The sequence below is a fragment of the Lepidochelys kempii genome, chromosome 9 (genome assembly GCF_965140265.1).
Source record: "Lepidochelys kempii isolate rLepKem1 chromosome 9, rLepKem1.hap2, whole genome shotgun sequence".
Lineage (NCBI taxonomy): Eukaryota > Metazoa > Chordata > Testudines > Cheloniidae > Lepidochelys > Lepidochelys kempii.
The window spans coordinates 55,920,174-55,935,040 of record NC_133264.1 but is presented as its reverse complement, the minus strand read 5'-3'; the positions used below and the strand labels follow the sequence as shown (position 1 = coordinate 55,935,040).

General features: G+C 51.6%; 1 protein-coding gene across 1 annotated transcript in view; it reads left to right on the top strand.

Annotated features, from left to right (window-relative positions):
• The window catches only part of CROCC2 (ciliary rootlet coiled-coil, rootletin family member 2), a 215,378-nt gene that overhangs the window by 90,295 nt on the left and 110,216 nt on the right, over window positions 1-14,867 (top strand). The window contains exons 17-20 of the mRNA XM_073358695.1: window positions 6,174-6,404; window positions 6,839-7,032; window positions 8,066-8,193; window positions 8,427-8,596. Of these exons, the coding sequence (XP_073214796.1) occupies window positions 6,174-6,404; window positions 6,839-7,032; window positions 8,066-8,193; window positions 8,427-8,596 (723 nt within the window). The remainder of the gene's footprint in view (window positions 1-6,173; window positions 6,405-6,838; window positions 7,033-8,065; window positions 8,194-8,426; window positions 8,597-14,867) is intronic.

The following is a 14,867-nucleotide window of genomic DNA, read 5'->3' as shown; positions in this document are numbered from 1 at the left end:
CTAATCAGGAGAAAGATCTTGGAGTCATTGTGGATAGTTCTCTGAAGACATCTACGCAGTGTGCAGCGGCAGTCAAAAAAGCAAACAGGATGTTAGGAATCATTGAAAAAGGGATAGTGAATAAGACAGAGACTATCTTATTGCCCTTATATAAATCCATGGTAAGTCCACATCTTGAATACTGTTGTCAAGGTTCCTTCCCCACTCTGAACTCTAGGGTACAGATGTGGGGACCTGCATGAAAACCTCCTAAGCTTACTTTTACCAGCTTAGGTTAAAACTTCCCCAAGGTACAAATTATTTTACCCTTTGCCCTTGGACTTCCACTGCCACCACCAAACGTTTATCTGGGTTTATTTTTATTAGGAAAGCGTTGTTTGGAAACGTATTTCCCCCAAAAATCCTCCCAACCCTTGCACCTCATTTCCTGGGGAAGGTTTGGTAAAAATCCTCACCAATTTGCATAGGTGACCACAGACCCAAACCCTTGGATCTTAAGAACAATGAAAAAAAGCATTCAGTTCTTGAAAAGAAGAATTTTAATAGAAGTAAAAAGAATCACCTTTGTAAAATCAGGATGGTAAATACCTTACAGGATAATTCAATTAAAAACATAGAGAATCCCTCTAGGCAAAACCTTCAGTTACAAAAAGACACAAAGACAGGAATATCCATTCTTTTCAGCACAGCTCAATTTCTCAGCCATTGAAAGAAATCATAATCTAATGCATATCTAGCTAAATTACTTACTAAATTCTAAGACTCCATTCCTGTTCTGTCCCTGGCAAAAGCATAACAAAGACAGACCCTTTGTTTTTCCTTCCCCCCAGTTTTTGAAAGTATCTTGTCTCCTCATTGGTCATTTTGGTCAGGTGTCAGCGAGGTTATCCTAGCTTCTTAACCCTTTACAGGTGAGAGGATTTTTCCTCTGGCCAGGAGGGATTTTAAACGGGTTTACCCTTCCCTTTATATTTATGACAACTGTGTACAGATGTGGTCCCCTCATATCAAAAAAGATATACTGGCATTAGAAAAGGTTCAGAAAAGGGCAACTAAAATGATTAGAGGTTTGGAACGGGTCCCATGTGAGGAGAGATTAAAGAGGCTAGGACTTTTCAGCTTGGAAAAGAGGAGACTAAGGGGGGATATGATAGAGGTATATAAAATCATGAGTGGTATGGAGAAAGTGAATAAGGAAAAGATATTTACTTGTTCCCACAATATAAGAACTAGGGGCCACCAAATAAAATTAATGGGTAGCAGGTTTAAAACAAATAAAAGGAAGTTCTTCTTCACCCAGAGCAAAGTCAACCTGTGGAACTCCTTGCCTGAGGAGGTTGTGAAGGCTAGGACTATAACAGGGTTTAAAAGAAAACTAGATAAATTCATGGAGGTTAAGTCCATTAATGGCTATTAGCCAGGATGGGTAAGGAATGGTGTCCCTAGGAATGGTCCGTTTGTCAGAGGGTGGAGATGGATGTCAGGAGAGAGATCACTTGCATTGGCATTGGCCACTGTCGGTAGACAAGATACTGGGCTGGATGGACCTTTGGACTGACCCAGTATGGCCATTCTTATGTTCTCTGTGCTGCCCCTGTGCCCATCACACAACCCCGCCCTGCCCCTGTGCCCCTCACCTACCGCCGCTCTGCACTGTGCCCCTCACCCCCACCCGCCCTGTGCTCTGCCCCTGTGCCCCTCACAAACACCCCAGCCTACACCCTCTGTGCTACCCCTGTGTCCATCACACAGCCCCGCCCATGCACCCCCTGTGCCCATCATAAACACCCACCTAAGTCCTCTGTGCTGCCCCTGTGCACATGACACAACCCCACCCTGTGCTCTGCCCCATGCCCCTCACACAACCCCACCCTGTGCTCTGCCCCTGTGCCCCTCACCCCATCTGCCCTGTGCTCTGTCCCTGTGCCCCTCATAAACACCCTTGCCCTGCACTCTGCTCCTGTGCCCCTCTCACACCCCCACTCTATGCTCTGCCCCTGTGCCCCTCACACACCCCAGCCTACGCCCTCTGTGTTACCCCTGGGTCCCTCACACAGCCCCACCCACGCATCCCCTGTGCCCATCATAAACACCCACCTACGTCCTTTGCGCTGCCCCTGTGTCCATCATAAACACCCCAGCCCTATGTTCTGCTCTTGTGCCCATCATAAACACTCCGCCCTGTGCTCTGTCCCTGTGCCACTCACCCATCCCTGCCCTGCGCTTTGCCCCTGTGCCCATCATAAACACCCCTGCCCTGTGCTCTGCCTCTGTGGCCCTCACACATCCCTGCCCTGTGTGTTGCTCCTGTGCCCATCACAAACACCCCAGCCTACGCACTGCACTCTGTTCATGTGCCCCTCACACACCCCTGCCTTGCGCTCTGCCCCTGTGCCCCTCACACACCCCTACCATGCACTCTGCCCCGTGCCTCTCACGCCACTTGCCTGTGCTCTGCCCCTGTGCCCTTCACACACCCCTGCCCTGAGCTCTGTCCCTGTGCCCCTCACACATAGAATCATAGAATATCAGGGTTGGAAGGGACCCCAGAAGGTCATCTAGTCCAACCCCCTGCTCGAAGCAGGACCAATTACCAGTTAAATCATCCCAGCCAGGGCTTTGTCAAGCCTGACCTTAAAAACCTCTAAGGAAGGAGATTCTACCACCTCCCTAGGTAACGCATTCCAGTGTTTCACCACCCTCATAGTGAAAAAGTTTTTCCTAATATCCAACCTAAACCTCCCCCACTGCAACTTGAGACCATTACTCCTCGTTCTGTCATCTGCTACCATTGAGAACAGTCTAGAGCCATCCTCTTTGGAACCCCCTTTCAGATAGTTGAAAGCAGCTATCAAATCCCCCCCTCATTCTTCTCTTCTGCAGACTAAACAATCCCAGCTCCTCAGCCTCTCCTTATAAGTCATGTGTTCTAGACCCCTAATCATTTTTGTTGCCCTTTGCTGGACTCTCTCCAATTTATCCACATCCTTCTTGTAGTGTGGGGCCCAAAACTGGACACAGTACTCCAGATGAGGCCTCACCAATGTCGAATAGAGGGGAACGATCACGTCCCTCGATCTGCTGGCTATGCCCCTACTTATACAACCCAAAATGCCATTGGCCTTCTTGGCAACTAGGGCACACTGCTGACTCATATCCAGCTTCTCATCCACTGTCACCCCTAGGTCCTTTTCCGCAGAACTGCTGCCTAGCCATTCAGCCCCTAGTCTGTAGCGGTGCATGGGATTCTTCCGTCCTAAGTGCAGGACCCTGCACTTATCCTTATTGAACCTCATCAGATTTCTTTTGGCCCAATCCTCCAATTTGTCTAGGTCCTTCTGTATCCTATCCCTCCCCTCCAGCATATCTACCACTCCTCCCAGTTTAGTATCATCCGCAAATTTGCTGAGAGTGCAATCTACACCATCCTCCAGATCATTTATGAAGATATTGAACAAAACCGGCCCCAGGACCGACCCCTGGGGCACTCCACTTGACACTGGCTGCCAACTAGACATGGAGCCATTGATCACTACCCGTTGAGCCCGACAATCTAGCCAGCTTTCTACCCACCTTATAGTGCATTCATCCAGCCCATACTTCATAGAATCATAGAATATCAGGGTTGGAAGGGACCCCAGAAGGTCATCTAGTCCAACCCCCTGCTCAAAGCAGGACCAATTCCCAGTTAAATCATCCCAGCCAGGGCTTTGTCAAGCCTGACCTTAAAAACCTCTAAGGAAGGAGATTCTACCACCTCCCTAGGTAACGCATTCCAGTGTTTCACCACCCTCTTAGTGAAAAAGTTTTTCCTAATATCCAATCTAAACCTCCCCCACTGCAACTTGAGACCATTACTCCTCGTTCTGTCATCTGCTACCATTGAGAACAGTCTAGAGCCATCCTCTTTGGAACCCCCTTTCAGGTAGTTGAAAGCAGCTATCAAATCCCCCCTCATTCTTCTCTTCTGCAGGCTAAACAATCCCAGCTCCCTCAGCCTCTCCTCATAACTCATGTGTTCCAGTCCCCTAATCATTTTTGTTGCCCTTCGCTGGACTCTCTCCTTAACTTCCTTAACTTGCTGAAAAGAATACAGTGGGAGACCGTGTCAAAAGCTTTGCTAAAGTCAAGAAACAACACATCCACTGCTTTCCCTTCATCCACAGAACCAGTAATCTCATCATAAAAGGCGATTAGATTAGTGAGGCATGACCTTCCCTTGGTGAATCCATGCTGGCTGTTCCTGATCACTTTCCTCTCATCCCCCCCGTGTGCTGCCCCTGTGCCCATTACAAACTCCCCAGCCTACACCCTACGCTCTGCTCATGTGCCCCTCACACACCTCTGCCCTGCGCTCTGCCCCTGTGCCCATCACACTCCCCTGCCCTGTGCCTGTCACAAACACCCCAGCCTACGCTCTGCGCTTTACCCCTGTGTCCCTCACATGCCCACCCACCGCCCATGACCTGCATTCTGTCACTCAGCACTTGCCCACAGGAGCTGGTTTTGTTATTCCATGCCAGAGCACCATCACGTACCCAGCCAAGATGTGCCAGCTGCAGGGCATCACCACAGCCCAGCCCAGGAAAGTGCCTCTTGCTCCTTTGAAAGGGGCAGTTCCCGAGTTTGGCTACAAGCTGCATATGTCTGGGTGGGCAGGGTCAGGTCCCTTTGAGTGGGCTGAGCCCCTCCCTTCTCCATGGCCCCTGCATGCCCCCCCCCCCACAATGTGGGATCATCTCCTCTCCCTGCTATCATTCAGCTCCTCTCTCACTGGCCTCCCCTTACCCCCCATGCTGGTGCTCTAGGAGCCTCCTCTCAGGACTTTGCCACCTCCAGCCCTGGGGCAGGGACTGCCGGCTGTACCAGAAGTGCCCAGCACTCTTCTAGCCACTCAGCTCCCACTCCTGGCTGCAGATTCCTATGCCAGGGCCTGCCAGATCCAGCCCCTTCCCTCCGGGGCTGCCAGGCGGATCCAGAGAGAAGGGGGGAAATAGAAATGTATTACTCTGCCAAGTGAAAAGCATCCCTGTTGTTGTAGTGGCTGGGAACTTCCTCAGTGGGACAGCAGGCTGCAGGGTAAAGGCAGAGCCCCCCTCTCCCCACCCCCCAGCACACTAAGCCATGCAGGACTGCTCTCTGTCACCCATTCCTACCATTGGGGGGCATTCCTGTAGCACCTAGAGGCCACAGCCAAGATCAGGACCCGCCAAAGAGCTTACCAGGTAAAGAAACGAGGGTGGGAGAAAGGAAATGTCATTGTCCCCTTTACAGCTGGAAAGCGGAAGCCCAAAGAGAGGAAGGACAGGATCCACAAAGAGACACTGGCGCCTAGCTCCCATTGATTCAGTGGGAGTTAAGCACCTACATACCTTCTGTCAGCATCTCCTGGAGAAGCCCTGCCCCAGAGCACCCGGCTGATGGATGAAGTTTGCCATCTCCCACCTGCTGGTGTGGGGAGTGCAGGCAGCCGGAGAGCGCTCTCTTTAGTTGTTCCCCCTCAGTTCTGAACCATGGGACGTTCACTTCGAATCTCTCTAACCCTGGGCTGTGCCAGAAATGTTTCAGCCTCATGAGCACTGTCCCAGCGGGGCTTGTAATCACCATGGGCGTGTAACTTCAGCAAGGCCCGACATGGGGGGGGAGCGTGGCCATTACATGCTTGACCGCTTGTGCCAACAGCGAGTAGAACTTCCAAGGCACTTCAAGCACTGCCCAGCTCCCCGCATGAGCCTGGAACCTGCTTATGCACCATGCAGGAGGCTTCGCCACGCTTCTGCGCCTTGGCAGCTCAGCCTATGGCACTTAGCTCTCAGGAGCCAATGTGAAGTCACATCTCATTAGTGTGACTGTCAGAGCCTCCGAGTTCTATGGGCATGAAGGAATTGCAGTGCCCAGGCCCCACCGGGTCTGAGTTAGGGTTGGGGATATATTCCCCATCCAGGGAACATCTCCAGGCTGAGAACGGATCCCCCATGGCAACAGCAACTGTCCTCTCTGCAGCTGAGCTTCTAACAGCAGGCAGCTGTGCTGTTCTGATGTCACCTGCGAGCGGGCTAGCTCTGACTCTAGACTGCCCTGCCCTTCACTCTTGATGAGTCTGTAGGGTACTTTGCTTCTGGGGCTAGCCCCTTATCCCACTGCCCTCTCTTTGGCTTTTGGGTGTGATGAAGCTGGAGGAGGAGAAGAGCTCGCTGCTGGAGCAGAGGCAGGAACTGGAGCAGGAGCGAACTGGCTTGCGAGAGCAATTGGTGCACCTGGAGCAAGAGGTGGCATGGACAAACACGGCCAAGCGGGAGCTGGAGAAGAGCTGCCAGATGGCAGAGGAGAGGCAAGAGGCACTGGGGGAAGAGATGAGGTTGCTGCTCAGGGAAAAAGCTCAGCTGTGGGATCACCTGATGCAGGTGAGAGCAGGACCAGGTGAGGACCTGCCCCAGATAACGCTCCCTCCCTGCACACTGTTGTGCAAGAGCCAGGCTTCCCCCCATGCCTGCTTTTCTCCATTCCTTGCTCATGGTGGCTTTGCTGTCAGCCAGCCGGTGCCTGGAGCAACTGGGAGCCACAGGAGCAGACTGGGAACAAGATGGGGGCGCAGAAAGCAAATCCCTGCAAGTTGCTGTGTGGGGGAAATGACCTACCCCACCTGTATCCCTGGTGCAGAAGGTGTGCCTGGCTGGTGAGGTGGAGAGGGGCAGAGGGGGAGTAGCCCTCCCATGGGTGTCGCTCTCCCTCCCTCTCTGCTGCCTGCAGTAGGGGTAGCTAGCAAAAGAGACTCTGGGAGCATGGAGGGCCCAGTCACACCCTTTGCTCTCTTGCTCTGCTTCCTCACTCTCCCAAGGTGAGCAGCCAGAAGCACACTCTGAGTGAGCAGCTGGCGCACAGCCACCAGAAGCTGGAGATTCAGGCCGATGCCCTGCTCCGCACTACCCAGGAGAAGGAGGAGCTTGCTAAGGAGAAGGCGCGGCTGGCTGTGGAGTTCAATGCACTGGAGAGACAGAAGAAGGGCCTGCTGGAAGAGACGGACATGCTCAGGTACCCCCTCCTTGCTCTTCAGATCCTGGGAGACTGGTGGAGCCCGGTATCACCTGGAGGCTGGCTGGTCTCTTATTTCTGGGGGGAGGGCTGCGAAGGGGTGCCATGACAGGGGAGACAAGGTCTCTTCTCTGTGCCAGGAGCTCCTTGCTCTGCTGCTCCTGGGGCTACCTGCTGGCATGAGGCTGAGAACAGCTCAGTAATGGAGATGACCAGAAGGAGTCATTCCCGACAGGGGAAGGCAAGGAATGCCAGGAGCCCTGCTCTTGCCCAACATGCTCCCCCTCCCTGCTGCTGCATCCACTCTTCTCCCTCCTTCTGACAGGCACAGGGGGCAACTGGTACCCAGCAACACTGCAGAGCAGGGTAGGGAGTTTCCAGCTTAGCTCACACAGCCAGTGGACAGCTGGGAGGGTGGCTGTTGTAAGCCACTACCAACCTGGGCTCAGGTGGGGAGACATGATGCCCACACTCCTTTGGGCTGGCGGGGATGCCATGCAGGGTGGCCTGGGCAGTCATTCACCATGCAGAGGCCTCACTCCAGCTCCTTAGGTGGTTTGAATGAAAGGATTGTTAATGCTTCACAGCCCTGGTTCTCCTCTGCCACACACTGGTGGAAATGAAGCCTCACCTGCACGGGAGGAAGTGGAGTTCTGCCCCCCACCCCCCCGTGCCCTTCTCCGGGCCAGACACCCTGACACAGCAATCACATGTGTGACAGCCAGTCTCAGCCACAGTCACATGGAATTGCTCGCATACTGAATGGCCAGGGGCAGCTCCACCGGGCTTCCTGCTGGGAACACACCTGGTGAATGGAGAACAGGAGAGAAGCCCCAAGGAAGCCTGTGTGCAGCAGATGTTCATACAGGGCACACATGGCATTCAGACTGTAGCTGGGACAGCGCTAAATGGCTCATAGCTGAGCCATAAAGGCTTCGGGGCCCACAATCAAAGCTCCAACTAATTTTCACTGGAGATTGGGGAAGTGATAGCCTACATCACTGGCCCTGATTTTTTTGCTGCTGTGCCGCAGAGCTGAGAAGAACTCACTGGAGATCAGCCTTTTTGAGATTCAGGAGCTAGCAGCACAGCTGGAAGTCCAGAAGGAACAGCTGGAAGGGGAGAATCAGAGCCTTGACCAGACAAGGCAGGTACTTCAAGGTAAAGTGCATGTGCTACTGCCAATCCCCACTTGCCTTCTGTCTGTGGCTTCAGCTCCTGAGCTCAGTACCCCCGGCCTAAGCGGAGCCATGCCCATGTCCCTTGCCTTGTGGTATCACAGAGCCCCGGGCCCCATAGCCTGCAGCAGAGAGTAATGCCCGCATTGCACCCCTGAGTGGGCTTTACGCAAGCAGGACCCTTGGAAGCCTCACAAGGGTTTCTTTGGTCCACAGTGGAGGTGGAGAAGGCCCAGCAGGAGCTGGAGCTGCAGGACACCACCCGGAGGCAGGATATAGAGTCACTGAAGCAGCAGCTTGTGCAGATGGAACAAGAAACTCAGCTGTCTCTGAAGAACCAGAAGAAGGCCCATGAGGAAGACCTGGCACAGCTGAAACAGGAGAAGGTGAGTGCTGCAGCCTCCAGCCTCAGAGAGAGAGGAGCCCTACTTGGCTGCAAGCTGCAACTAGACATATTCGCAGTAGAAATTAGACAAACAGGTAACATTGAGGGTAATGTACCAGGGGCACCTTACCCAGGGCACAGCGACCACTGGGTAACGTGGGGGGACCTTACCCAGGCACAGCAATGCCTGGGTAAGGTACCATGGGGCACCTTTCCCAGGGCACGGTGACCCCTGGATAATGTACCATGAAGCGCCTTACCAGGGCATGGCGACCCCTGGGTAACGAACCATGGGGCACCTTACCCAAGACACCATGATGCCTGGGTAACGTACCATGGGGCCTTAGCAAGGGCATGGTGACTCCTTGGTAAGGTGCCATGGGGTGCTTTATGCTGGGCATGGTGACTCCTGGGTCACATACGATGGGGCACCTTACCGGGGCATGGCGACCACTGCGTAACGTGCCATGGGGCACCCTACCACAGCACGGTGAACCCAGGGTAACATACCATAGGGGGCCTTACCCAGGGCATGGTGACCCCTGGGTAACGAACCATGGGGCACCTTACTTGGGACATGGTCACCCCGTGGTGTGCCTTACCCCAGACACTGTTGTAACAGGTTTGGTCACAGAGACCCCCTTGGGACTGTCACCTGACATGCTGAATTTACTTCTGAGCCTGTTTTCCCTGCCAGCTTGGGACTCCATAACCCTTCCTTGTTGATCCAGACACACTAGCCTGCTGCAACACACACCCAGGTTTGGTCCACGCCCCCAAAGCTGCAGACGTTAACCAAAAACTGCTCAGCAGGTCAACTATCTCCAGCACCCAGACACCCAGCTTCCAATGGGATCCAAACCCCAAATAAATCTGTTTTACTCTGTATAAAGCTTATACAGGGTAAACTCATAAATTGTCTGCCGTCTATAACATTGATAGAGAGATATGCATAGCTGTTTGCTCCCCCAGGTATTAATCACTTACTCTGGGGTTCATTAATAAACAAAAGTGATTTTATTAAGTATAAATAGCAGGATTTAAGTGGTTTCAAGTAATAACAGACAGAACATAGTAAAAAGAAAAGGAGTATTTGTGGCACTTAGGAGACTAACAAATTTATCTGAGCATAAGCTTTCATGAGCTACAGTTCACTTCATCGGAAGCATGCAGTGGAACATAGTAAGTTACCAAGCAAAATAAAACAAAACACACAAGTCTAAGCCTATTACATTAAGAAACTGTTTACAGGTAAAATCTCACCGTCAGAGATGTTCCAATAAGTTTCTTTCACAGACGAGACTCCTTCCTAGTCTGGGCCCAATCCTTTTCCCTGGTACAGTCCTTGTTAGTTCCAGTTCAGGTGGTAACTAGGGGATCTCTCATGACTGGCAGCCCCCTTTCTTCTGTTCCACCCCCTTTTATAGCTTTGGCACAAGGTGGGAATCTTTTGTCTCTCTGGGTCCCCACCGCTCCTTCTAAATGGAAAAGCACCAGATTTAAGATAGATTCCAGTATCAGGTGACATGGGCACATGTCCTGTGAGACTCCAGCCTCCATTCTTCCAGGACTGGCCCAGGAAGGTGTGCAACTAAACAGAGCCATTTTACAGGCAACTGTCCTAGTCAATGGGAGCCATCCAGATTCCAAACCACATTTTGCATAATTACAATAGGACCTCAGAGTTATATTTCGTATTCCTAGTTTCAGATACAAGAATGATTCATTCATACAAATAGAATGAACGCACTCAGTAGATTATAAGCTTTGTAATGATACCGTACAAGAGACCTTTTGCCTAAAGCATATTCCAGTGACATTATATTCATACTCATTAACATATTTCCATAGAACATATGGAGTGCAACATCACAATGGTAACCCCTGGTTAACATACGATGGGACGCCTTACCCACGCATGGTGACCCATGGGTAACATAGGATGGGGCTTCTTACCCAGGGCACGGTGAACCCTGGGTAACATACCATGGGGGCCTTACTCAGGGTCCCGTGACACTTGGGTAACATATTATGGGGCCCTTTACCCAGCTCACGGCAACCCCTGGGTAACATAACTTGGGACGTCTTACCCAGAGCACACCGACCCCTGGGTAACATACCATGGGGGCCTTACTCAGGGTCCCGTGACACTTGGGTAACATATTATGGGGCCCTTTACCCAGCTCACGGCAACCCCTGGGTAACATAACTTGGGACGTCTTACCCAGAGCACACCGACCCCTGGGTAACATACCATGGGGTGCCTTACCCAGGGCACAGTGACCCATAGTTCAGGTACCATGTGGTGCCATACCCGGGACACAGTGACCCCTGGATAACGTACCATGGGGTGCCTTACACAGAATTCGGCAAGCCCTGGGTAACGCACATGGGGCGCCTTACCCGCAGCACGGTGAACCCTGGGTAATGTACCATAGGGCGCTGTAGACAGGGCACGGTGACTCCTCAGTAAGGTACCATGGGGCTTCTTACCGAGGGCATGGCAACCCCTGGGTAATGTAACATGGGATGCCTTGCCCAGGGCACACTGACCTGTGGGTAACATACCATGGGGTGTCTTACGCGGGGCAAGGTGCCCCGTAATTTAGGTACCATGCAGCGCCTTACCCAGGACACAGCAACCCTTGGGTAAGGTATCATGAGGGCGCCTTATCCAGGGCATGATGACCCTTGGGTAACGTACTCTTACGCAGAGCTTGGCAACCCCTGAGTAATGTTCCCTGGAGCACCGAGACCCCTGGGTAATGTACCATGGGGCCTTACCCAGAGCACGGTGATTCCTCGGTAAGATACAATGGGGCCCTTTAGAATGATAGAATATCAGGGTTGGAAGGAACCTCAGGAGGTCATCTAGTCCAACCCCCTGCTCAAAGCAGGACCAATCCCCAACTAAATCATACCAGCCAGGGCTTTGTCAAGCCTGACCTTAAAAACTTCTAAGAAAGGAGATTCCACCACCTCCCTAGGTGATGCATTCCAGTGCTTCACCACCCTCCTAGTGAAAAAGTTTTTCCTAATATCCAACCTAAACCGCCCCTGCTGCAACTTGAGACCATTACTCCTCGTTCTGTCATCTGGTACCACTGAGAACAGCCTAGATCCATCCTCTTTGGAACCCCCTTTCAGGTAGTTGAAAGCAGCTATCAAATCCCCCCTCATTCTTCTCTTCCACAAGACTAAACAATCCCAGTTCCCTCAGCCTCTCCTCATAAGTCATGTGTTCCGGTCCCCTAATAATTTTTGTTGCCCTCCGCTGGACGTTTTCCAATGTTTCCACATCCTTCTTGTAGTGTGGGGCCCAAAACTGGACACAGTACTCCAGATGAGGCCTCACCGATGTCGAATAGAGGGATCCCCCGATCAAGTCCCTCGATCTGCTGGCAATGCCCCTACCTATACATCCCAAAATGCCATTGGCCTTCTTGGCAACAAGGGCACACTGCTGACTCATATCCAACTTCTCGTCCACTGTAACCCCTAGGTCCTTTTCTGCAGAACTGCTGCCTAGCCATTCGGTCCCTAGTCTGTAGCAATGCATGGGATTCTTCCATCCTAAGTGCAGGACTCTGCACTTGTCCTTGTTGAACCTCATCAGATTTCTTTTGGCCCAATCCTCTAATTTGTCTAGGGCCCTCTGTATCCTATTCCTACCCTCCAGCATATCTACCTCTCCTCCCAGTTTAGTGTCATCTGCAAACTTGCTATGGGTGCAATCCACACCATCCTCCAGATCATTTATGAAGATATTGAATAAAACCGGCCCCAGGACTGACCCTTGGGGCACTCCACTTGATATCAGCTGCCAACTAGACATGGAGCCATTGATCACTATCTGTTGAGCCGTACAATCTAGCCAGCTTTCTGTCCACCTTATAGTCCATTCATCCAGCCCATACTTCTTTAACTTGCTGGCAAGAATGCTGTGGGAGACCGTATCAAAAGCTTTGCTAAAATCAAGGAATAACACATCCACTGCTTTCTCCTCATCCACAGAGTCAGTTATCTCATTATAGAAGGCAATTAGGTTAGTCAGGCATGACTTGCCCTTGGTGAATCCATGCTGACTGTTCCTGATCACTTTCCTCTCCTCTAAGTGCTTCAGAATTGATTCCTTGAGGACCTGCTCCATGATTTTTCCAGGGACTGAAGTGAGGCTGACTGGCCTGCAGTTCCGTGGCACAGCGACACATGGGTAACGTACCATGCGGCACCTTATCTGGGGCATAGTGCCCCGTGGGTAAGGAATCATGTGCACCTTACTCAGGGCACTGTCACCCCTGGGTAAGGTACCATGGGGCGCCTTACCGGGGCATGGTGTCCCCTGAGTAATGTACCATAGGGTGCCTTTCCCAGGTCTTGGTGAGCCCTGGGTAACGTACCATCAGGCATCTTACCTGCGGCACAGTGACTCCTGTGTAACATACCATGGGGCACCTTATGCAAGGCACGGTGACCCCTGGGTAACACACCATGGTGTGCCTTACCCGGAGCACAGTGACCCCTGGATCACTGTGACGTTCCCCTCTGGTGTTATCTGGACCAGTGATCTGCTAGGTCACTCCAATCATTGACTCTGGGAGCCAGCCTTACCCTGCTTTGCTGTGAAAACCCCCACTCCTGGGCTGTTCACACACAGCCTCTGGCATGTAAGCTGCTCCTTGGATCGTGCAACTGAATGACACTAGCCAATATCTCCAGTCCCAGACACAACCCTAGGAACCTTCGTCTAGCAGTGTCCAGTTATGCCCGCTGGACGCTGAAAGTTTCTGAGTTTGTCAATTTAACAAAGAAATTGATATGTACCAGGCTTGTTATCCCAAAGGGAGTCTCTGACACGCTTTAAACCGGGGGTCTCAAACTTGAATCACCAGGAGGGCCACATGAGGACTCGTACTTTGGCCCGAGGGCCGCATCACCTCCTCCCCCCGCCCCACACTCCACCCCACCCCTGCCTGCAGGGTGCAGCAGGGGGTTCAGAGCAGGGGGTTGGGGAGCAGGAGGGAGTGCGGGGTGTGGCAGGGGTTGGGGTGCAGGCAGGGGGCTCAGGGCAGGGAGTTGGGGTGTGGGGTGCAGGAGGGGTTTGGGTTCCAGCCCGGCGTTGCTTACTTTGAGCGGTTCTGGGGTGGCAGGGGCGTGCACCGGGGCTGAGTGTTTGAGACCCCTGCTTTAAACCAAACGCACTGCTTCAGGTAGAAAAAACAAACAAATTTATTAACTACCAAGGTAAATTTTAAGTGATTATAAGTCAGAGCATAACAAGTCAGATTTGGTCAAATGAAACAAAAGGAAAACACATTCTAAGCTGTTCTTAACACTTTCAGTGCCCTTACAAACTTAGATGCTTCTCACCACAGGCTGGCTGGTTGCCCTTCAACCAGGTTCTCCGCTTTGATTAGCGCTTCAGTTGCTTGGTGGTGATATCTGTAGATGGAGGTGGAAGAGAGAGGAAGCATGGCAAATGTCTCTCCCTTTTATCATTTTCTTTCTTCCCTCTTGGCTTTGTCCCCCCCTCCCCTTCAGAGTCAGGTGAGCATTACCTCATTGCAGTCCCAAACTGACCAAAGGAAGCAGGGTAACTTCACTCAAGAGTCCAACTGACCCTTTGTTGTTGCCTAGGCCAGTGTTCTTTGTTCCTGTGAGGATGGGCTGGGTTTGTCCCATACATGCCCTGATGAGGTGTGAACTGCCCATCTGCTTCTGGAGAGTTTTTGCATGGGCTTGCTTTAAGACATGAGGACACATTTTCTGCCTCATAACTATATACATGGAATTACAACCTATAACATTACTATAACGATTACTATAACATTACCATAACAACAATGCTCAGTACATCATGAGCCTTCCAAAGACACATGACGTGACAAACTTTGCATTAGATACCACACAATCATATTATAAGGATGAACATAGGGGTGCTGGGTGTTCCCCTGAGGTACAGAACCTCACACCTCCCTGCTTAGTTTACTGAAAGAGGGTTAGTCACTGACTATCTCAAAGGCAATTTGTGTTATAGTTCTTTTGGCATCCAGCCATTAAGGCCATGAGGTGGTGCACCTCAGTTTCCCCATTAACACACAGTAAACAAGGTTTTAATGGTTTCTCTGCTGTAATAAGCTTTTAAACCTGTTTACAGACATTAATTGAAAAGTAGCATTATCATAAGGTTTAACATCAGTAACAAAATTCTTATCCCAAAACTTAACATTAATACCAAAATTATTTATCTCAGATGTGCGTTTACAAGTATC